General features: G+C 38.6%; 2 protein-coding genes across 3 annotated transcripts; one reads left to right on the top strand and one right to left on the bottom strand.

The window, feature by feature from the left end:
• The first annotated feature begins 300 nt into the window (after positions 1 to 300).
• On the top strand, positions 301 to 7,805 carry LOC119742599 (COA8 family protein CBG23705, mitochondrial-like). 2 transcript variants are annotated; one of them, XM_038218711.1, is made up of 4 exons: positions 301 to 481; positions 3,684 to 3,941; positions 5,808 to 5,871; positions 6,314 to 7,805. In XM_038218711.1, the coding sequence occupies exons 1-4, from the start codon at positions 371 to 373 to the stop codon at positions 6,478 to 6,480; spliced, it is 600 nt and encodes a 199-aa protein (XP_038074639.1). In that variant the 5' UTR covers positions 301 to 370; the 3' UTR covers positions 6,481 to 7,805. The 2 variants fall into 2 exon arrangements, with proteins under 2 accessions (XP_038074639.1, XP_038074640.1); XM_038218712.1 differs by lacking the exon at positions 301 to 481 and adding an exon at positions 2,277 to 2,313.
• A 960-nt stretch (positions 7,806 to 8,765) lies between these two features.
• LOC119743287 (reticulon-1-A-like) lies at positions 8,766 to 21,968 on the bottom strand. Its single transcript, XM_038219690.1, has 6 exons — positions 21,661 to 21,968; positions 20,980 to 21,118; positions 19,968 to 20,037; positions 18,382 to 18,428; positions 16,599 to 16,657; positions 8,766 to 13,287 (listed from the first exon to the last, which is right to left on the bottom strand). Exons 1-6 carry the CDS (start codon positions 21,966 to 21,968, stop codon positions 13,245 to 13,247), a joined length of 666 nt encoding a protein of 221 aa, XP_038075618.1. The 3' UTR covers positions 8,766 to 13,244.
• Between the last annotated feature and the right edge of the window lie 3,204 nt (positions 21,969 to 25,172).

The raw sequence follows: 25,172 nt of genomic DNA, 5'->3' as shown, positions 1-25,172 counted from the left end.
CTCGCCGCAGATTTTTTCCATTTTGGTCCCGTACCCCCGCCTTCCTTACTACTGTTTAATTTAAAAAAATCGTGTTTTCGTAACTCACGCCGTGCTCGTGCTGCGACGAATTGACTCTGTTTTTACCCCAGACACCGCATACAAAAAACAAACGCTAATGTAAAGCATATCCAAGGCACCACACTATTCGTCATTTGCATACGTGTGCAAAAATCTTGCACATATGCAAATGTCCAATACCAGGGTGAGAGAGCAGGTAGTGACGGGCGCGTACTGTTCGACACCCTGGGAACGAGGTTGCCATGTACCATTTGTGCATGCATGCAGTACACACGTACACGCTGACGTCGCGCGCGCATACGTGTGCGCCATGCTGCACGTACGGAAGGGGAGAAGTTCTGTTTGTATTTTTAAAGAAATAATAGCTTTTCATTTCCACCTGAAGCCTAGATATCAATGTAGTCTTGTAGCCCAATGTCAGGTGAGAGTGACGTTAGTTAGGCTTCATCTATATCTTGTACATTAGTAGGGTAATCGTGCAGGGAAAGAAAGTAGAGCGGTTGTGTACAAACTCTATGGAGAGTCAAGAACATTTTTAAAAATTAAAGATAGTGGATATTTTGCCGGAGGTAATGACGGCAAACTAACGTTTACTAAAGGTTTGCCGGCGGCAATCCATATCAACAGAGGGCGCTGTACTCTTTAAGATAGGGCTGAATTATAAGATGTATTAAATTCCCACCAGAAGTTCCCACCAGAAGTCAAGAACATTTTTAAAAATTAAAGATAGTGCCTAGTGGCTAGTGGATATTTTGCCGGAGGTAATGACGGCAAACTAACGTTTACTAAAGGTTTGCCGGCGGCAATCCAACTAACCGCTCTGCTTTCTTTCCGCAGTGCGTTTATCTTCAACATATGAAGGCAGCACTAAGAAGGAAGAAGAAGTTGTGTAGCACATTTGGTGTAGTGGTCATGGTGGTTAAGCAAAGGCTTTTGTGAGCGGGATGACTCGGGTTCGATTCCGATCCCCGCCACATTTTTAAGGTTTTTTTCCCCATCCCCAAATAAATAAGAATATTATTCTTTTATTATTTTAACATGTCTCAAACATTTTATTGCAAAGTATGACATTTTGTTTTTCAGATTTGTGGCTCTGGAGGATTTTTTTTAAAGGGAAATAAAGTCCGAAATTATAAAATGGTCTGAATCCCATCTTGTGAATACGAGGTTACAACGATAATATTGGCATGGAGCCAGACTAAAATTTGTCACCGGAAAATGTTTAAGTAAAAAAAAACAGTAACTGCGCATGTTCAGTGCATATCCGGCAAACTAACGTTTACTAAAGGTTTGCCGTCTCCGGCAAAATATCCACTGCCAAAATTAAAGTATTTCTTAATAACAGGCTAATTGGAAATGTTTCTTAGTCCGAGATTTATCATATGTCATTTAAAATTTTGGCAATGACTGACCTTCATTGAGATGATACTTTGATAGGGTAATTAACAGGAGTATTTGACCACTTAGCCCATATGGAGGAAGCCCTAAGCTGAGGGCAGGGGGGGGGGGGATCCACTCCCCCACCAATTTTTCTTTTCGTGATACCCTTGGTAAAAAATATTTTGCCGACCCGAGCTTTCCTGACTTTTTAGCCTCGAGTCTTGCGCATCTTTTGATACCAAAAAGAAAAAATTCCGACCATGGTTACCGCGCAGCGAAAAATACAACTGAATGTACCTATATATATGTCGTGTACACAAAGCAGAATTACCATTGGTGCATATGAATAAATAATTAGCCGATAATTCCAAAACCCTTTAACCTATATTAATAAATACCTTGGAGAGTTGATGGTTTCTGATTGGTCGAGACTCGATCACGTGGCCGGTCATTAACGGTGATAATGGACCGGCTTCAAAGATCAAGCGAATAAATGGCCCCTGAACCAGCATTGATCAAGCCCCGTTCAGCCCCATGCAAGCCAATGATTGGTCAAAATATAGTAACAGTCCTGCGGTAGCTTTTAACAATTGAGCACTGCACATGCGCTCAACCCCCATCGCGTGAGACTGACGCGCGCGTACGCAACACAGTTGCTAGGGATGCGTGCGTGCGCGCGCGTAAGGAAGTTTTGAAACGACATCGTACAGCAGTGCAGTTTATACTGAGGATGTTTACGACGAAAGCGTAGATCTACGATTTATTTTCTTTGAAACACTTCACCCACCGACATATTTACCTTTCCTAAACCAAGCATCTTTGTAATTCCGGACACAAGGAATGTGTAAACGAGATTTCAGCTTCCTCCATCAGGTAAAGATATGAAAACATTGTTGTAATTTGTTTCGCTACGGCAGCAGTTTCTGTTGAGTTTACGTCGTTATAGCTGTTAAGCTAAAATATGGCCCATGAACATGAACACAAAAAAGTCTGGAAATATCGCCGGAAAAAAGTAACAAAATTGGAGCATTTTAACTGTTTATTTCGTTATAAAGGTATTTATTAATGGGAATAACAGTGTGAGGATCCGGTCTTCACTGCGTGATAATGACCGGGTGTGGGGGTGACCGCTGTTAATGGACCTCGACTTCGTCTCGGTCCATTAACAGCGGTCACCCCCACACCCGGTCATTATCACGCAGTGAAGACCGGCTCCTCACACTGTTATTCCCTTAGTCATGACATTTCTTGGGTATGTTCACATTAGGCAAAATAATAAAAACAAATGTCATTAGCGGCCTGCCTTTTTGAAAAAAAGGAAGCGGGAGGCCCTTTTTTCCCCCCTCCTTTTTAAAATGGCTGCCATTGGACTCAGGAAATGACATAACAGCTTTAGATGGGCTAGATGCAACAGATAAAGAGGCCAAAATGATGTCACTGTTGAAAATTTATCATTTTTTCGGTAAAAAAAAAGAAAAAAAGAGGCGGCCTCCAAAAAGGAAGCGGGCGGAGACAGGACACTAAACATTTATTTTAAAAAACTTCCCCTTAAAGGGAAAATACAACATTTGCAAACATCAAAAAATAAAACTACCAAATCATTTTGAAATACCTTGCTGGACTGTTAGTGAATGATAGTGTAAAGCATCCTGTAAAATCATGGCACCTGGTATACTGACATTTTCAAGAAAAGTGGTATTTTTTTATCAATTTCCAACGCTGGTCGGCCGACCAGCATTGGAAAAAAACTGGCTTTTTTTCAAATACTGGCCCCAATTGACCATCGCACTTGTTTGCAATCGATTACACACCTATGAACGGGTACAAGCCAGCTAGACTGGTTCCCTGACCTTACAATTCACCAATATATGTAAACTGCTCTGTTTCTTCTTATATGTAGTCAGGGAACCAGACTACAGGAAAATGATTGTTTTTCTTGGTTTTTATAGCATTTTCGAACCCAAAACCTCAACATAGTCAGTGTAACTATATTTGCTATATATTTCTAACCCCCCAATTCCATCCATTTCTGAAAATTACAGCAAAAGCAAATGATGTATATTCCCTTTAAGTTGTTCTATGCATGAACCGTCACTCAGTGGCCGGGATCTGAGGGGGGGGGGGGGGGGGGGGACGGAATGCGCATGACCACACCCCCTGGATCCCCCGGAGTACATGTATCCACATTACATTACCATAAGCCAAACATGTAATAACTAACGTGTTACAATTTTATTTTCCAGCTATTTTCTTCAGATTCAACAGCCAGCACTGAAAACGCCCAGGATGAGTCCAAAGCTCAGGAATACAGGACAGAGCCACCGCACCACCCGGACCGAGACTGGATTGGTCCGGTCGACAAGCGGTCCAATCTTCGGCAAATCCGCTTCGCTCAGCCACAGGACGAAACGGTCGGGGAAAGGAAACACAGAGAGATGAGGGAAGAGATTTACGAGTGGAACCACGCCTTCTGGGCTAAGCACAACCAGAACTTCATTGAGGTGAGAACAAAATTAACGAGTGATGCGGGCCCCACTAGTCCTATAGCCCCATAAATGTGGCCAATTTACAGGACTACCTCCGTAAATAAAGGCCACACTTCCACCATGAACAAAAACATGTCGAACTTTGTCAAATTTTGATTTTCACATTTAGGCTTAGTTTGTAGTTTATTTTTGCTTTAGAAGCATACTCACCCCCTTTATAGGCTAATCAGAAAGTGCTTCCTTTTTCAGATGTCTATTTTTTGTGAAATTTCCAGATTCGTTTGCACACGTTTGCGTATCAAAATTTCAACATGAAATTTCACGAAAATTAGACATCTGAAAAAGGCAGCACCTTCCGATTAGCCTATAAAGAGGGTGAGTATGCTTCTGAAGCAAAAAAACCCTACAAACTAAGCCTAAATGTGAAAATCAAAATTTGACAAAGTTCGAAATGTTTTTGTACATGGTGGAAGTGTGGCCTTTATTTACGGAGGTAGTCCAGTAAATTGGCCACATTTATGGGGTTATCCACATCCAATTGTGCGTTGCAATGCCCATTGAAAATCTTGCTAAATGCAACTTGCAGTTTTAGGGTTTTAGGAGCTTCAGCGCTTGCGCTCTCGTTATTTCTTACACAGTGTTCCCAAGTGAGGTATCAAATTGAACTGGACAGTTTCCGTGACAAATGGTGCACTTCAGATTTTTTGTTCACTGAGAAATGTCCAAACAAGGATGATTATAAAAACTGCTTAGTTTCTTTTTAAGCCAGGTGGAAGAAGCACTGATTTCAGAGGGTGAAATTATGCACACAAACTGCACCAACAAAAGAGCACATAGAATGCACTTACCTGGCAGAACTTTTTCACACAAAAACACGGTAAACTCCCTGTGAAATTATTCTTTCTGGCATGCTGTCATTTTGAAGAAAACAATAAAAGAAGGTCTTTTCCAAAGATGCGTCTGAAGATGCATTTTTGGGAAATTTCAGTCAGCAGTTAGTTTTTAATTCGGCGAAGCCGTGAATGGGTGCGCCCAAGCGTTGACATGATGCACCTGCGCGCAGTTGCTAGTTTTCTGTTGGTTCAGTGCGTTACATCGGGTAGCTGCAATCAGCTGAATGAGAACGTCTCCCGGATGCTGATTTCAGGCGCAATTCAAAACACGACTCTGCAACTTTTAAATTGAAATCGAGATCATAGCATATTATTTTCTCGCAACATACAGCATTCACTGAGCTAAAAGTTAATCAGATTAGTTGTTAAGCACCCTTCTTTTGTTTTTTGAGCACCTTTGTTGCTTCAAACGAAAAAAATGCACAAACTACAAAGATATACTGTACCTTTAACCCCTGCCCCATGATGTTTCTACCAATCAAAGCCATTACTATACAAGCAAATTTCTGACAAAAGTCTTATGTGCATGCACTTGGCATGGCGTTCGTGTCTTGTATTACGCTCGAGGACAGACACACAAAGGGAGAACAAAAGATCCTTTCAGTCCTCTAACGACGGTGCTTTTGTTCGAAACTGTCCTCGATCGTACGTTTACATGCTTAGTCTATGGGAAAGTGTTGAAGTACAGGGACAAAGGGAAACACAATAGGTTGTCCTCAGGCGTATAGTAAAACACGACTGTGCACACTTGGGTGTGTATGTGTGTGTGTGGAGGGGGGGGGGGAGGAGGTGGTATAAACGCATGTGTTGCTGCCCACTTGAAAAGTGGGCGGGGCTTATGAGGAAATCCAGAATGGTCTATTGAACATTGATGATAAGCATCACAAATACCCAGACAAGGTTTCAGTGGTATGTGTCAAGTGAATCATCAGTATGTATGTACATGTAGTCTAGATTTAATGTTCATTCATTACGTTTTCTCTGGCAGGCCAAAGAACGTTTTGTTAAAGAAGCACTCGGCACTAAAGGAGTTGGCCTCTTGGATGAAGATGGTAATTTCATTTTTTTAATTTACAAATCCTGTATTAAGTGTGATAAATCTTAAAGTGATTATGTTATTAAAAAGAAGGCACCGCAACATTTATGCCATTATTTCAAGCATCTTATCTCTAGCAATGTAAGAAGTATTTTTTTTTAGTTGCTTTTTGCTTTTGGTCCGTCCAGTGACTGATGAGTTATTGATCTGGCTTGCATAAGAGAGCCAAAGTTTTGGGGGTATTTTGTGTATGAGGTGCACTAAATGGGTTCATGTTAAAGTTTAATCTCACACTTTTACATCTAATTTCACTTTCCAAAACCAAAGTCTATTTCGTGTACTGCTCATTATAATTTGTGTGCCCATGTTTTCAAATTTTAATGTTAATCTCAACTTTCTCATTGCACTGTTGAACTGTCAAATGTATTTCCAACTTTTTGAAAATAATTTTACCCTAGGGGCAAAGCGAGTGTTGAGTGCAGATGAAATGGCCAAGTTCTACAGGGAATTCCTACAAGACAACCGGCATACACTCAAGCTATACAACCGGGAATGGTACCGAAGAAATACCGCCCTCTTGTGGCCGGCATGCAAGATTGCTATTCAGAGACTGTTTAGAAGGTGACCCCATATGGATCAACAGGAATTTTCTTTCAACAGTAAATACAAAAACCCTCCAGATTTTAATGTTTAAAAAATGGATGGGAACCCTTTGATCGGTCAAATGGGCAGGCTATTCATGAGCCAAGGAGACCACTAGCAAGTAAATGCAAAACCTTACAATTAGAGACCATGGAGCAAATTGTGGGATGCTCCTGTTTGCGTCTCAGAAATGTCTCGTGGGGTGCTGTGGTCCAATGGTTACGGTGTTCGACTCGTGCCATGGAACATGGGTTCGAACCGTGACGGGGAAAGTGGTGCTTGTGTTCTTGTGCAAGGCCCTTTACTACAATTGTCCTCTCTTTACCCAGGAGTATAAATGGGTACCTGTGAAGGTAGAGACCAAATTGCGCTGATCTCGAGCTGCTGCAGAAAAGTGGTCTCATTCCTGATAAACAGGGATAATAATGGTAAAGCACTTTGACACCTTAGGTATAAAGTGCTATATAAGCACCACATTATTATTGTTAGTATTAAAAATGGAAGGCTCCAATTTTGTAAGGATGGTTTCGAATACCAAGTTTTGCAAGATTCCCAACCGTATAGTGGAATTCAAAGTGAATTTTAACAAATCCAGATTTTAGTCCCACCACTAGTTGCAACACTTGATCATGTGGAGCAATGACGTGCAGTCATGCATGTATACTTGTGTTCATGTACATGTATGGTTGCCTGGGACAGGTCATGGCGTCTGTATTCATAATGAATAGATGAGATCAAGCTATTTCTTTGATGAAAAACAAGTTGATGAATTGTTGCTGGATATCACATAATGAGTTGTAAGGAGATCTTTGCAACTCCTCGTTTTAGAGCACACTCAGATCCCCATTTTGATATGAAGACCAGGTTGGTCCTTTCCTCGCCTTCCACCGCTGTGACCCAATATGTGGATTGGGTTTCAAATTTCTAGGGTAGTGCCATCCTTCGTGGTGACTCCAGGTCAATTACAATGGCTGCTTCTGTACATGTACAACATTCCAAAGAAGTGCTTACACTGTATATTTTGACTTAAAATGTCAGGGTGTTTTTTTTGGGGGGGGGGCAGAATGTCTGAAAAATTACACAATTGTTTGAGCAATTTCAGACTTGCATATGTAAAAAGGCAACAGGGCTAACAGTTGTACGTAGGTGTCACTGGCTGGGCCCGCTTAATTATTTTCAGACTTAAGTATCGTGGAACTTGCTGATTTAGAATGGATAACATCAAAACTCCAATCCTTAACTTAAAATTGTTCATTATATCCTCTGTGGAGCCTGAAAGAGAGAACGATAATTTTATGATACCTTTATGTTTCTGTTATAACCATTGATTGTAGGGTTTGATGATTGTATTCATAGCTTTAAAATAGTCATTTGTATTTTGTACTAATTAGTGTATTTTCTACCCTGGCCACTTGTCTTAAAATTGAACGCTTCCAAAAGTCCCCTCCCCCTCTGCACCTGTAAACATTTTGAATTATTTGTGGCCCGACAATTCAGTTACATGTATATCCGTTTTGCTTTATTTGGGTGAAAAGTAACCCAAACAAAATTTGTATTTTCAGTATCGAAATTGTCCAAAATAGAAAAAAAAGTAGGGTTTTTTTCCTGTGTAAATAAAACATGAAAAACAACCCGATGTTTTGTTTATTTTTATTTAATTTGAAGAAAATAATTATAATTAAAAAGTCAGACCTCTGTTGACGCTAGAGGGCGCTCTTTTTTCTTACAAAATTATTCACATTTCATAACGCTTTAGGGTAAAGGGAATTAAAAAAAATAAATTGTCATTTACATGCCTCTTCTGTTGAATTATTCAAAAAATACTTTAAAGACACTTTGGCAAGTGGCAACTTTTTTTTATTGGGGGGGGGGGCACCTTGGGGGCCCTGGGAGTTGTTTGGGGGCGTGTGAAAAGTAAGGGGGGGCCACATGTATTGCTTTTGTTGAGTTTTGTGGTTGCCTTTTTGGGGACGTCACTAAAAACTAAATATAAAAATTGGGGTCGTTTTGCTACCAGAAAAGCAGACTAAACGTTTGCAATTTTTTTTTTTATTTTTATACTTTTTGGCTTTTCTGCCAGCAGACAAGGTTTTACATTTTGCCCTTCACTGGTGTTCCAAAAAAGGACATTTGCTTTTCTGCTACCAGAAAAGCAGATCAAACATTTTGTCTTGGCGGTTCAAAAGTGGCCATCTCCTGTCTCTTCGGGTACGGAGCATATATTTTGAACACTCTTACAACAAATCATTAACAATAACTGACAATGTCTTGTTGGGCTTTAACAGTCACGTTTTTATTTAATTTTGTAATTAATACAGCATCACACTGCGAGGGAATGCCAAATGCAAAAACCTAATCACTCTAAATTGTTTTCTACATTGTCTTTCTCTTACCAGCACAATTGTCTTAAACCAAAAAAGGGGAAAAAAATAAAAAAAATTGGGTTAACAAGCAATTCTCAACTACTGAAAGATTTCCATTATGCAACAATCTCCAAAAATTACAATATAAATCTCAAAACTTATAAACTTATAAGTCACTTCCACAGCTCATTTCAAATAACAATAGAAACATAAAAATGTCATTTTTATGAAATGTTATCTTCATTAATTGAACATGCCTGAATACTGTTAAACATTTCTTGAAACACTAAGGGTATGTACGTCATACACATGATACTCTTAAACAAAGTAATATCATTTGACTACAGCTGATTGGACAAACCTTCACAAATTTGCACCAAATGAAAGAACAGCATTGTTAATTTCACATGATGATATATATTTTTTTTACAAATGCCACAACCAGTTGACTGGCATATATTTTTAACATCTTTTTTTAATCGGTGCAAGTTTTTATTGACTGGCCCTATTTAATATCAAAGCGCTGTACTCTTAATTATCAGACTTAATTATGAGAATTGAAAACTGCCAATAAATCAGAGAAAATATGAAATTTCTACATCTTCTGACCAATCCAAGCACACTACCACTGTTCAGATAATCCATCATAGGGCAGTTGCTTTGTACAATAGCTAGCATAATGCTGTCGCCATTGATGGGGGCCCTCGTGAATGTATGGTGATAGTGTGCACGAATTGGTGTATATGCACCCTTGTACGATTTAAAACATACAACCCTTTAATGTTACAGAAATGGCTAGTAGAAAATAAAATCACGTCTGTACTATTAATTGACGCATTCAGTTTGCGACAGGCTAATCATTCGAAGTTGAGTATCCAATATATTCCTGATGAATTCATCGACTTGTGCTTTTTTTTGTAAACGGGAAAAGGTTCAACATTCAAACAACACGGACTTCCAGAGGTACATTCAAGTAATATTACAAAAAGTCATGCAAAAGCAGCAACTTTACAAGGCGTCTACTTTTCTAATCTAAGATTACTTTGGATTTCTGAGCACAATAATGTGCACTAGTAATAAGGAAAAAAGTCACTCTGCTACATTTTAAATATTTACAGAGCTTTTTTTTTTTTTAAACAATTTATAGAAATCAAACCCAGAGAAATCAGAATTTTCAATTCCAGAAAATTGCACTATTATCAGGGATAGAACTTTAAGTTTAAAAATTTTCAACTCCCTTTGGTGCTATGCTGAAGAGTTGCTAACATATTGATTTAAAAAAAAAATGAAAGCACACTAATATTTGCACTGAGATGCAAGACCATGTAAGTTGCAAGTTTTAAACCAAAATGCTTAGCAAATAGCAACTTATAAAACAAAAACTGCATTTTATGGCAAGCATGACCTACAAAAACGAACAAAAGGATTGTCACAACGACTGTTACATTCAGATTCTCAATGTAAAAAAAACCATGGTGTTGATGCGATGTTGAATATCACAAAAAAGTGTTTTGCAATGAACTGGATGATTTTATGATTTTCTCTTGTAAGTTAGGAAGGTCATGTTATCGTGTCTACGGGAATAACGGAACACCTTACAACAAATTACATATTTCTTGAAGGATGGGTGTTTCCAAATCATGGCTTCATATGCACTTCGGCTTCAGCCTCCAGTTTCACTATTTCGGATCACTACACAGGCATTTCCTGGTACTGAACACCAAATCTACTATGAGGTCATTTTGTTTGAGCAATAGAAGCTCATATTTGTTTTATTTATAATAAACCATTTTGGTGCTGAACCTGAAATGAAGCCAGCTTTTGGCAAATGACCCAGACAAAGAGCAAACTCTAGTCACCAAAGACAGAGTTGCTCCACCATAAAAAAACCCTCTTTTTTGACAAACCGTTCCGTTTCGATACTTACTTACACGAGAATACAATATTGAAACAGTCTTCATTTACCTTTATACTGCACTTACTTAGAAACATGAATATTGAACAACCTGCCTTTATTAAAGCTATCCGCAAATTAATGGCAAAAAGGTTCCTGCTAAGAAATTACAATAAACAAAGCCAATGAAAAAGTTTTTATCAAAATTGGAATAATTAAACTCGACTAGGACTGGCTATAGGTTTTGGTACTCCGTATGTTGCATCAAGTAGTAAATAATTGTGTATAGGAAACATCATTTATGCTGCACTTCGCAACGTAAAAAAAGGAACAGAGGATTAAAATGTTTGCAAATATTTGTTCATTCAGACAAAGGAATGCAGAGTTTACAATAACCTCTACTTCAATAAATTGTCCAGTCGAAATCTAGTCTGCAAGGCAACACAATCATGACAATTTGATTGAAGGTACAATATACTGTCACAATCACATAACATTGGCTGTACACACAATTTCACGTGTTCTGCTACCTACATGTACTCTTAATGAGATTTATTGAACAATTTTTACGGGCGATTTACAGACTACTAATACTTGGACTACTATTCTACAACTTGAATTATGTATCCTAGTTTTTATGACAATATTGGATGATGAATAAGAAAAAATTAGCAAAATCCAAACTCTTCAATACATGGTTCTGCCATGTAGCTACGATTACAACTGTCATATCACTGATCATGCTGCAGCCATTTTGAAAATTAAGAAGTTTATGAGACTCGGCTGCATCCAAATGACATGGCTACGGCTTGTAGTAACACACGCATCTATGGGAAGTAGCCACAGCCGTGTCCATAGCCGCAAGTGTAACTGAAAGCCAAGTTATACGGACGTAGCCTCACGAAGAGGCAGCCTCAGTGTAAAATAGGCTGATACCTGTGCTGTGATGACACTGAATGGTTAGAGAATTCAGGGTACAAGACAAAATGGCTGCAGGTCGGTGTTAAGCCATATCCGAATCGGGCAATTTCTGTGTACGGCTATGGATACACACTTTGGTGAAAGTATGGCAAAGCCGTAAGCCATTAGCTCCATTCAGATATGGCTATACCTTGTAAACCATTACTGCACTCAATCAAATGATACATGAATAACACTGAACATCCTCTGTACAAAATAATGCTGCAACCAGCAATCTCAATATTTAGTGTTTTTTTCTTCTTTTAAAACTTGTAATATTAGCGTTATATCAATATTAATCATGTTGACATGCCTACGATTACTTTACACATACACACTTGCGGAAGGCAATCTTTATCGATTGCTCCAGCGATTTTGAATCATTATTCACAGATAATTTCTTGTTTTCAAGAGTGTTGAATGTTCAGCAGTTTTACAATCCTGTTTTTATCAAAGAGAGGCATTTAAGATGTACACATCAAAAGCTTAACACTGGCCAGCACAAAACAGCAATGTTGTCCCACGATCAAAAGATGATGCCAAACGCACAGCACAACTTCTACACACAGTACAGATGAGGCAGTATCTTGAAATTGAGAAATTTGAAAATCACCGTACGCTATGTTTGCAATGCTTAAACTGCTACCCAACATTTTTTAAGCACGTTGGTCTCACAAATAGCTGATGTTTTGCAGATGTTTTAAATTTGATCCGACACTTTTGACGATTCATCCGTCATTGTTTTTTCCTGAACTGCATGTGTTTAATTTCTAGTTTTCAAAGTGCGTATTACTTTATAAGAAATTCTTCTCTTGTTACTGGCAAAAACTTTGGTGACTCAATTTTTAATGGAATAAAACTTTCTTTCGCAGGTCTGTAACGAAAATGATTCATAAGTGCTTTTGCTTTAAAAATGTAAACAAACAAAAACCACCCCAATACCATCTTAAAAAATTAGCACACCAGTTATTTGTGAGTTCGGTCTAAAGATTTGCCAATTATTTCTGGTCGCATCCTTTATATACAAAAAACAGATCGTTTCGGCTTGTAAGCTAATTTCATGACAATCATGGACATTCCGATCAGTATTTTATAATTCACTTGCACACTGTGTTTTAACTGGGAGCGCGGCATACCGACAGAACAACATCACCCACATTTTGAAACTTGATTTCCATCGAGCAATGTTTTTATTTTGTCGTAGGACGTAAGCAATATTTTACTGCGTTACCAGAAATGTCATCTTCGCTTAGCAAGACAATATTACACTCAACACCTAGTAAGTTGCCTGTGGAGTTTTACATTTGATCTTATATATTTTATCTTTACATGTATCTCAATGCATATTTAGTATTACTTGATTTTTCTTAATTTTTTTTTTATGGAGATAAGCTGGTCTGTGTTTTGTAATCTTTTTCTTATAGTGCTTGGTGGCTGTTGATACAATCATGCCTCATATAACATGCTGCTGTACTTGATCGTGTCTTGACGTTGACATCAAGAGAACACGGCTCTGGGAAGGAGGTTGATTTACTCCTCTTTCTTCTTCAACCAGGGGATCTTGGTCTTGATGCTGTGAAGTGGGTAAAAAAATCAATAATTGAAAGTTGAATGAAGAAATTTCTGGGAGCAGGATTTGAGCCTGCAACCACCGGATTGTCGTTCCAGTGCTCTACCAACTGAGCCATCCAGCCCCATGTTGCCGGTTCCCCATTTCGTTTATGTCTTTGTTCAAGGGGCGCTAGTCGGAAGCCATAAACCCGTTTTGAAATGTGTAAATATAAAAGAAGGAGAGTATTGGATCCACACAGGTACTGTAGAGGGAGCTCTGTTGTCTTCTAATGACAGCCAGGCAAGAATGATCCTTTAATCCTGATGACATGTGTGAAATGGTTTGGCCATTCTAAAGTCAAGTCACACATTCTGGGACAAGTTTTGTTACGATTCTGTTAACCATGAAATTATGTGCCCAAATCGCAGTGCTAAAATGTAAAACCAATAAGAAAAGATTCATAATACAGTGCACCAGTAACTGTTTGCCTCATAGGCCACTATTTAACCTCACAATCCACTTCTTGCATGCTTTACCCTGTAATCAATCCACCCTGCATTGTTTACAGACAGAACCACGCACATTCAGAAACCGTGTTAATGACAAAACATCTTTTTTTTTCCACAAAACATTTAAAACACCAAGATTAAGTTTACCGCAGCACCATGTGGGTCATTCCGTGCCAAATCACCCAATGAGTTAAACCCCACCCCCTTCAAAATTGCTCATATTTAGTATATGGGTTAATTTAGGCTGAAAAAGCTGAAGTTTAGAGTTTTAGCACCATCCGATGAACGCTTTTGCGATATTGCTCACAATTGTTTGGCAATTTTGGTCAAAATGGGCATGGCCATCAATTTTCAAATGACCATATCTCCATAACCTGTGGGCCAAATATGTTGATCTTGGTTTCTTTGGAAAGGTAACATCATAAGGAATCCAAATTTACCATTACTTTTCATGTCTGAGTACTTTGAAGTATGATGACCTTTTGACCTTTACTTTGAACTTGAATTTGACCTTGTGGATCAAGTAAACTTGAGACAAACTTTGACGAAAATTATACTTCAACATGTTTTCTACAAAATATCCAAAAATTGGTGGTATAAAATGTTTTGTTTTGTTACTAGCTCATGTCAAAGTTTGCATGTGTGTTGCAAAAGGTGATATCCCTATACATACATGCACATTTCAGGGACAAAAGAAATCCCTGCATTAAATCCACTAGCACACCGCAGGGACAAACAAAATCTGCTTTAATCCACTAGTACACTGAATAGGGATATCACATTTTGCAACAAGTATGCCAACTTTGAGATGAGCTAGAAACCAAACCAAAAATATTATACCTCCAATTTTTGGATATTTTGTAGAAAACATGTTGAGGTATAATTTTCACCAAAATTTGTCTTAAGTTCACTTGATCCACAAGGTCAAATTCAAGTTCAAAGTAAAGGTCAAAAGGTCATCATACTTCAAAGTACTCAGACATGAAAAGTAATGGTAAATTTGGATTCCTTATGATGTTAACTTTCCAAAGAAACCAAGATTAACAAATTTGGCCAACAGGTTATGGAAATATGTTCATTTGAAATTTGGTGGCCACGCCCATTTTGACCAAAATTGCCAAACAATTGTGAGCAATATCGCAAAAAGCGTTCATTGGATGGCGCTTAAACTTAAAATTTCAGCTTTTTCAGCCTAAATTACCCCATATACCAAATATGAACCAATTTGAAAGGAGTGGGGTTTAAACTTCCCTTTTTTGGGGGGGGGGGGGGTGGTTTGACACGGAATCAACCATGTAACAAATGGGCAATTCCAGTGTTATGAAAGGCAGTGTAATGTGTCTGCAAAGGAGTCAATTAACCATGATATCTACCGTAATTTTCGGAATATAAGCCGCGGCTTATACGTTGATTTTGCCCATGAAAATGTTTACTGCGGCTTATACACCGGGCGGCTTATACGCCGAGCCTTGAAGAATAAAAATGAAATTCACATGTGTATTTAATGTACTGGTATAAGAAGAGATATGGTGCTGAAATGAATTATAAATTAAGAAAGTCATTAACAAACCGAAACCACGTCTCACGTAAAGGTACCGAGCGGTAAAAAAAGTACGGTGATGAAAGCTGTCTTCGACACTTGCCACCAGCCGTACGTGATACTGGTACAGTGCAGCAGCGATATGCAGGCATGCTTTCCCGACAGCGGACCACACCATTTTTGGTAACAAAGGGGTGTTCTTTCTTGGGAACAATAATTACCAATATTTTCGCTGTTAAAAAAAAAGAAAAAAGACCACTAAAATTTTTATGGCGTTTGAAACATTTTTTTATTACATAATCAGTTGTTCAACGTCACAATATATTTTGTTTTCTTGAAATGTATTCAAGAAACGATGTAAAACTCAAAAGAGGGACTAAATCACCCCTTACAAAATTAATGGAATCGTCTATTTAAATGTCCGCTTCGTTTTGACTATTTCTGAAGAAAGTTATGATCGAAACTTGAATTTTTCTCGCAACTAATCGCAACAATTTGATAAGTTTTGAGGTAAAAACGGACCTGTTTATTCTTAGGACAAAACAAATCAGCATCTGTTGCCACAAAGCAAGATTTGTAGCGCTCCAGTCAGACAACACACGGTGGGTTTCATACTCTCTCACGTGCTGTGGGAAAATGGTGTCATTCACCGGCGTGCGTGGCGCAGGCTGCCGGGCTAAGACGGGGAAGCCGGCAGCAGTTTCCGGTGTTTATTTCTCATCAATTCCCATATTTGTTTGTAAAAGTATCGATTGTAAATGATTGATATAACTTTTGTGGTCCTTTTAATAGCTTCTAAAGTGTAAATGGAACTGGTTCAGAGCATTTTGACTTGAATTTGGAGGCCTTACAAAATTGAAACCGCAGCGGTCGGTGCGGCTTATACGCCGGTGCGGCTTATACGCCGACTTCAAATCTTAATTTGCAGATTTTTGCGTACTGCGGCTTATACGCCGCGCGGCTTATATTCCGAAAATTACGGTAATTAATGATTCAGAGAAATGATCCCCAACTCCTAGTCTTTAATCTCCTTCACCATTACTAGATAATGGATAAAAAGGATTAGAAAAATACATTTTCAGGTTTATTCACTGAGCTCTTAAAAGCTCTGTTACGGACATCACATAGCGCTGAAATCACCCAAATCTCTTTTGTGAGTTTGTGAGGAACATGTCCAAAAAGCCGTACAAATTACCGAGTCAAAGCACCTAGTGCAAACTGAAGACTTTCTCGCAATGTCTACAAAGCTAAAGAGAATTTCAATGATTTCAGTGTTGACTTACTTGGCAATGACGGTATTGATCTGGGTGTGTGCCTTGCCGACTGCTTCATCAATCTGTACCTGCATAAAATATGACAAGAAGGGACAGAATACATGTACACCTTGCTGAAATCAATCCTGGGTTTATGATGAGGTGAATATGAAAGACATTAATGTGCGATAATGTTAAGGGGACATTACGGCCTGGAATATGCCCAATTGGGCTAAAAAGCGTGTTTTAAACAGAATATATACGTCCACACACGCATCCTTTAAAAGCCCGACGTTTTGGTGTTATTTTTACAAGAACCATGCGAGAACGAATTTTGGGGGTCACAATTTTGTCCTGAAAAATCAAACTGTTTAGTGCTACTTTTATTTCCAGCAGCACAGTTGACACAGTCTGGGGACGTGTAAGAAACAACATTTATGTATCGGAGCTGTGTGTAATTTATGTGACATGCACAACGTGTATCGTACATTGAATGAAAACGACAGGAAATACATATGTCTACTCCGTTCTGTTCCATGTAAACAACCAGGTTTTTTCCCGTCTTTTCTCAGGAACGCTAAGACATTAGGTTAATTTCCTATCAACTAGACCTTTAAAATGGTATAAGTAAACAATCCAAAACATCTAATGTTCGCTGATTTCAGGCTGTAATGCCCCTTTAAAAGTTGTCATAATCAGTGTTTTTTTTCACCTTAGAAATTATAAGCACTCATCCTTGAAAACAGGTCAAAACCACTTCATACTTATTCATGACGTGACAAATATGACAGTGAACATCTCTCAGATTAGCAACAATTTCTGCTCTTACATGTATATTCATTTTTTTAGTGAAAAAAGGGACTTAAAGATCTGAAACTCATGCCCATTCATTGTATGCGGAAGTCTCACGTAACACGTACATGGTTCCTCAGGATAATGACACCGACATAGTACAGTTTGCACATAGGTCATGTGCACGTATCATGTTAACATAAGTATTTCACCTGAGGCAACATGCTGATGTAGATGCCAACCGCATTGCATGGATGCGACTATTTTTGGCTTCAGTAACAATGTACAGCAATGATACAATGAACAAATTCTTTAAAAAAAAAGCAATCAGTTGCGCGCATGGTGAGTGAAATTCAACTCTTTGTCAGAAACACCAAACAACATGGTATGGTAATTTCAAATCTCAAAGAACAAAACAAAGTTTGTGAATGTAGGAAAATATCCAAGCAGTACTCTGGTCAAGTTTTTTTTGTGTGATTTCGCATTGTAAAACCATGTTTCTTGGAAGACCAATTCCGCAGTGTTAACTGCTATCAACTGGTTCTTAGCTGACTTTTGCTAAGAACAAATATTTCCTAAGCAAGCTGAGAAGCGCAATATTGGAAACCTTCTTTTAGTAATACTTGTATGATTTCATGATCAACATGATTTGGACGTGTGAAGGGACTTATCAATACTGTCATTAGACCACACAAAAAAATTAGTTCTGCTTCCGGTTTCCCCACGTACCCTATTCTGACAGCCCCTACCCTATTTTTTTATGGGAAAAATGAGAAAACAAAAAAACACCAAAAACTATCGATTTCTACCTTTTACCCTTGATTACACGCAGACGCCTCCATATGATCGTACACAAAAAATTGGCAAAAAAAAAAAAATTAAATTCCCTACCTACCTACCCTATTTTTGAATGCCATGTAATCGGAAGCATAACTATTTTTTTTTTGGCCTGATGTGTTGTGTTTATGTAACTCTTTTTCAAGTAAGATTTGTTATTCGGACGAGAGGTCAACGACCCTACCTGGTACTTCTCGTACACAATGGGCAGAGTGAACAGGTCAATCCAGGCTGTAAAGAAAGTAAACAAGGGAAATCAGTGTCATTACAAACTATGGAATGACAAGCATTGACCGTTGAACATATTTGATATTGCAGCAATCACTATCAGCTATTCAGAAGAAATCCCAGGACATTGTCCCGTCCCAAGTTATAAAAAAACATCAGGCATCCAGATGGGGGTAATGTCCAACATGTTGTCATCCTTTCACAGGATTGTTGAACAGGTCAACCATTTGTGCCCAGTCTATTGGATGCGTCATTGGTTATCAAAAACCAACGTATTGCTACGAGTACCAGTATGTTGCTACAAGTATGTACATGTAAACCGGAAAAATCAAGGAAAGAATGTTGCATGTTGACGCCACTTTTTTCATCATACATCGTCTCAATGGAGGTCAGTCATTGCAAAAATGATGATTAGACATGAATCTGGGACTGAGAAACATTTCCAATTGTGTTAGAAAATACTTCTTGACTCTCCATAGACTTTGTACACAACCCCCAAAGTGGCGCCTGGATACTACACTCTTTCCAAAGTCAAGACTGTGAAGATTTGTGCTGGTCCCAGAGGGCCAGCCTAGTGTCCTCTTTGTACCTATCTCAGTGACTGACTGACTGACTGACTGATTGTCACTTGTAAATTAGACTTCCTACATCTCACCTTAGCCCAAGAATTTGAGTTGGATGACCACCCTTGACCCCTTACACCAAAGTGGCCTTGGACAAGCTGTACTAGACTTGCTTAGTCTGAATTTTATAACAATTAACCCTAAAGAGTTTGTTCACACTTGAAGGTACAGTACCGGTACATCATTTGCAGCTATCCAAAAAGTAACTGATGAAATTATTGTTGCAAAGCGTACTTGATTTAAAGATAGTAATGGCACTAAACTCCCTGTGAAATTATTCTTTCTGGCATGCTGTCATTTTGAAGAAAACAATAAAAACAAGGTCATTTCCAAAGATGCATTTTTGAAAATTTCTGTTAGTAGTTTGTTTTTAATACAGCGAAGCTGTGAATGAGTGTGCGTAAGCGTTGACACGATGCACACGCATGTGCGGTTGCTATAATTCGCCAGTTCAGTGCATGACATTGCGTAGCTGCAATCGGCTGAATGAGAACGTGTCCCGGACGCTGATTTCGAACGCAATTCAAAACATGACTTTGCAACTTTTCAATTGAAATTGAGATCCTAGAATATTGTTTTCTCAGAATATACAGCATTCACTGAGCTAATACTTAATCAGGTTAGTTGTTAAGCACCCGTTTTAGATTTTGATCACTTTTGTTGTTTCAAACGGAAAAAAAAAATGCACAAATGACAAATGATGTACTCTACCTTGAAATATAAGTGAGATGGCAAAAGGTACATATACCTCAAAAATCAACCGACAGCTGAGAAATGGTTTTAATCAATTTTTTTTGCTCCTTGAATAATGATAAATAGTGGACAGTGAATGGAAATGTTTTTTAGTAAACTTCAGTCGAAATAGTGACATATATCAGGGAACAGTACAACAAAACAAAGGGGGACATGGATTGCTTACCCAGCATGACCAGAGTGAGTCCGTTGAACCAGGCTCCCACGTAGGTCAACAGCCACAGCACAACGGCAAACTGAGTCATCATGACAAAACAAAACACGAAAAGAAAACAATGAGTCCTCAAAAATCAAACCTCGCATTCAAGCAAATCTACCTGAGTCACTTTGAAGAAATATTTCTGTTATGTTAAGAAACCTATTGAAACTAAGTGCGCGTTAAACAGTCGAGGGGTAACATCATTCATATCCTGGTCTTTGGAGTGTAATCTTTTGTCAGCCAGCCAGACGCGCCAATACCCTCCAAATGGAATGTATTGGAGGGCTGTGCCAAACGTACCTAATATCCGAATAGCATTTTACAAAACAGAATAGTAAGAAAAGGTGAGCAGTCTTGAGAAGATGACGCAAAACATCTGAGATTTTATTTATTTGTACAAGTTGACTGGTATTCTACAATGCTACGATTTTATGGGCAGCGGCTTTCCACGCATGATTTCAAAACTTCCATAACACATGTTAACCCAAATTTGCAGGACAATCATACAATTTTCAGCTCAATGTCACGAATATTAAGATCAAATTAAAGTTTCACCAATTGAATACTTAAAAAAGCCTAAATCCCTAAAGGGTGTGAAAATTGTATTAAAATTGGAGGATTCAGGACTGTTATGGTTAATTATTTGAAAAATGCACAGCACTAGTGGACTGGAGGATGCAACCCCAATGTAACGTTGGAGATACTGATTTAGTCGATTTAGTCCGTAATCAATTTGTCCCCCCCCCCCACCCCCCACGATATTGCCGGTATGATAAAATCCTCCACAACTAGAGCATAATCCAAATGTTGCGTGAAAGGCCAATGAATTAGATTAGCAATCTTTCAATACTCTGACTAAATGTATAAATGCACAGACAAAACCAAATCAGTGTTCAAAGAACTTGTGAGGAATGAAGCCATAGATTAGATTTTGATAATGCAATGAATCGGACCGGTCTTGGTTTGTTTTTTTCTGTACCTTGATAGAGTCAACGAGATCTTCCACTAGCAGCAGGTGTCGCAGGCAGCCACTGTGAGCATTGATGTGATCAATCACCTTGTCAGTGTACTTCTCAATCTGGGCTTTGGACAGAGTCATGTCCTGATCCAAGTAGGCCCTGAACAAGAAAACAGATCACAGATAAATTCTGGTACTGATTAAAATGGGAACACAGTTTTTAAAAGAAAATCACAGAAGTAAAAGTCCGTTCTTTCTTCACTTGACTGCGAATCGGATACGACGTCAGGAAACGTTCATTGTGAAATTCGGCGGAGTTGAAATGTGTTCAACTTTCGTGAATTCATAGCACGAATACTGTTGTGACATCACAAAACTCACGTTCATGTTCGCTTTCTTGCCAAGTATGAAGCGGCCTTAAAAACACAAGTATACATGTACTTGCGTCAAATCTGGCATCGGCCTGTGCTATATGTGTTTAAAAAGACTGCACTTGTAACAAAATCTAAGGTAATCTGCGAAAACACTTAGAACAAGGTTTCATAGAATTTTCTTTTAGCCTTTTTTAATACTCGCTTCATGTAAGGTTGTGAGCTGAGAAAGGTTACATTTTGCAAATACAGAAACACGAGACCAGACAGTTCTTTGATTTTCTCAAACTTAATGTTTGACTTTTTTTTAATGTAAGAGATTGGAACTTACTTGAAGGGGTTTCCTTCGCCAGTCTTCTGCACAGCCTGCATGACAGTCTTGTAGACGCGGAAACTGATCGTAACAGTCATAACAGCCAGGAGAAGATACGCAACCACACTGATGAAGGAACACATGCTGAGGGCCAGCAGGACCAGGAGAACGCTGGCAAAGACTGGGGCCGTCTTCTTAGGGTCTCGCCAGTAGATCAGCTCCACCACTAGATGATAAGGAAACAGTAGCAAATGATTTGGGAACGTTGGATTTACATTTACATTAAGTTTTGCAGTTAAATGCAAAACAAGGTTTGCGGGCAACATGTGAGAATTGTGGGGAGTCAGGTTGGTGCAGTTGTTCTTTCCTCGCCTTCCACCGCTGTGGCCTGGGTTCGATTCCTGCCCTGGTCCACATGTGGATTGGGTTTCAGTCCCTACCTGATTCTGTGGGTTTTCTTTAGCAAACTTGTCTTAGGGTTTTTCTTCCAACCTTTAAAGCTGAACATTTCTCCATTTTCTTCTCATTATAAAAGTTTCTTCACGATTGAGAGGAATAGTTCCTAGAGCACTTTTGAGAAATCCTGGATTTCATTACCAGAAATAATAAATAATCAAATAGAAATAATCTCTGGTTGATTTCAAACGAAAAGGTTTTGAGAAAAAAACATTCTTACCACTTTTTTTCTCGTCGAACCAACATTTGTTTTCACAGAATCGATCAATGTTCACATGTTTGGTACCACAAACCTGATTTTTGTAATATGTTTAATTTGAGTGCGTGAACTCTTTAGGGATGAGTCGTGCGCACAGATAACGTGAAGTGTACAATTAACACCAACAGACCAAGGACAAGTGCCTAGATCCACCATGAAGCCGTTCAGAATATGTGCTTTTGTTGACAGGATTGTGTATTATTTTCAATACATTGATGAAAAGCTAACCACTGAATCACAGCAAATGAGATCTGAAAATGTGAAACGCAAAAGAAATCTGCCATGAGCTTAACTTCACATGTAATTCTTCTACTGGATTGACTCTACATGTACTAGTGGTGGAATAAATGAGATGTGAATATTGAAATGCTAATGTTGCATGTGCATAAAAATGTGCAATCTACAACTATGCGGTTTACAATATGTTCACATAAGTATATGAATTAAATGATTTTTTTTTTGGGGGGGGGAAGTGAAATTTGTTGTTACTTTTAATTCCTTATCTATTCAATGTAGAGGAAAAGGATTGTAATTAGTTTTGTTATATCATGTGCTTGGATATTGTAATTTTATTGGTCTAGGACAGCCACGTGTATGGACAATAAAAATGCATGTCACGCACTGAGGGTGATATCGCATTGCCTTCACTGCACGCGTTGCGCGTGTGTGTGGAACCTACCGGCGCGCTAGCTTCACGCAATGAGAACTGCAACGTCAAACGCTCAGTCTCATGTCCAGCAGGACATCAAAACCTTCAGTCATCAAAGGTTACATGAACATCGCAATGATTAATTTATTTTTCACACAGTAAGTAACAACCATTAATCTTTTTGAGATATTGGCACGATATAACAAAACAATTGCTGACTGCTGTGATGTGGGATATGCCGTTTTTAACCCCCTTGGGGCGCTTAGTTTGCCTGGGGTGCTATGCGCCACTCGGGTGTAACAAACGTCATATCCCACATCACAGCAGTCAACAATTGTTAAATGTTACACCTGCATAGTAAGTCATTGACCAGTAAGCACACTTCACAATTTTACAACAAGTAAATTTAACAGACAACATTTTTTATACTTCAAACGCAATTACAGTCATGCAAGTGAACAATATTTATTTATAACAAAACAAACTAGTAAATATCCATAATTTCAAAGTCAGAAACAGAAAGGAAAAAAAAGAAGACATCAATTGACTAAAATGTCAGTTAGCTTTGATTCGGTTAATAAACAAGCACAAATTTTCAAAGAACATTTTTTTTTTAGTGAAAATAACACAGCTGACACAGCTAACATTGGGTGAATTGATTATTGCTGAAACGAAATACAAGTACACAACAAGAAAAAAATATCTCTTTTCCTGGAAACAAAACACTTTAAGGTGTTCATATCAGATTCTTTTACAAGAGAAGCTACAAGCTACTGAGGTTAGCTTGAATATCGTGTCTTTGATTGAAAAATTCCTTCTCACAAAGTCAGAGAGGCTTAAATTTCCAATTCTGAGCACCGAGGAGAGATCAACTCTCACTCCCAAGCAGCGATCAATCAAAGCGCCACAATAAGTGAAAGGGATTCACAGGATTTAAAAGAAATCTTTTTATAGGAAGATGAACAAGTGGGTGTATTTTGTACATTGAGTCTAGATCTGCCTCTTGGCGAGTTTAGAAAAACTATGACATTTTGTATCATGTACATCACAGAAACGTTGGCAAACTTTAGATGAAAGCACATATAGACCATGTGACATTGGTTTACAAATTGGATGTTGTGGTCATGTGATGCCTTCTCCACTGCATGTGTATCACTTGAATTGATTGGTGTCAATAGTAGTGACATACACGTAAACTGTTGAATGTGGGCCAAATAACATGCAGAAAGATGCTTCAATGTTTGGATTGTCTGTTGGTTGCAAGCCGGTTGGCTATTGGCATCACAGGGCACATGGTGTATGCAAAGATGGGCCTACGGTACATGTAGTTGAGGCCAAAAAAAAAAGTCTCTGGTTTCTGGTATGCGCGCGCGTCGCCGTAGCCATGCGCGTCGGCAAAATGAAAAAGTTTTTTTTTTCAATGAAAGATGATGTCTCAAAACCGCCAAACTCACTAGTTTGACTGGAATCCTGCTGCTGCACAATTTTAACGTGTTTTTAGATGGGGTTATGATCAAGAATAAGCTTTATGTGGCCTCTCTGGTCTCCCATAATATTTACACTAAATTTAGTCGGGCACCATTTAGATGTCATCAGCCGACATTTGAAGCAAAAAAAACAGGTAAAAAAAACAAAAGCAGCGTTGCCGCACCACTTTTGGGCAAGCTCGATACCAGAAGCCGGAGACTTTGTTTTGGCCTAACTGCCTAAGCTGAAATGAAATTATTTTGTCTTGCTGTAAAGGTGTAGTGCTGCACTTTGTCACACAGGTACCAAGTTGTAGAAACAGCACTGCCAATGCATAGAAGTTTTAACCCAATCATTCAAATTTGTATTCTGCTTGTCATTGATGCTCATAGTCATAATGACAGTAGCTTGCTCAGAATACTTTTTCCCTATTGATTACAACCTAACTACTTTTAACCCCCCTTACTGCATGGAACCCTTGGCTAAGCCTCAGATGTTGTTCCACCCCTTTTGTGTTGAAAAAGAGCATCTCATGTTGCATCCATTTCCAAAAATTGATAAAAATAACCAACAAATCAAACGCCGACAAAGCTAAGTGCAAAATAATCATTAGAACAAGGTTAAGTGTGCACAAGACAAGGGCGATAAGTTGGAAATTTGACCTACAGTAGCCAGTTTAAACTTATCTATCCTTTGGAA

This window comes from Patiria miniata, unplaced genomic scaffold, assembly GCF_015706575.1.
Source record: "Patiria miniata isolate m_02_andy unplaced genomic scaffold, ASM1570657v1 HiC_scaffold_6, whole genome shotgun sequence".
Lineage (NCBI taxonomy): Eukaryota > Metazoa > Echinodermata > Asteroidea > Valvatida > Asterinidae > Patiria > Patiria miniata.
The sequence above is the reverse complement of the archived record's forward strand: the minus strand, read 5'-3'. Positions and strand labels throughout refer to the sequence as shown.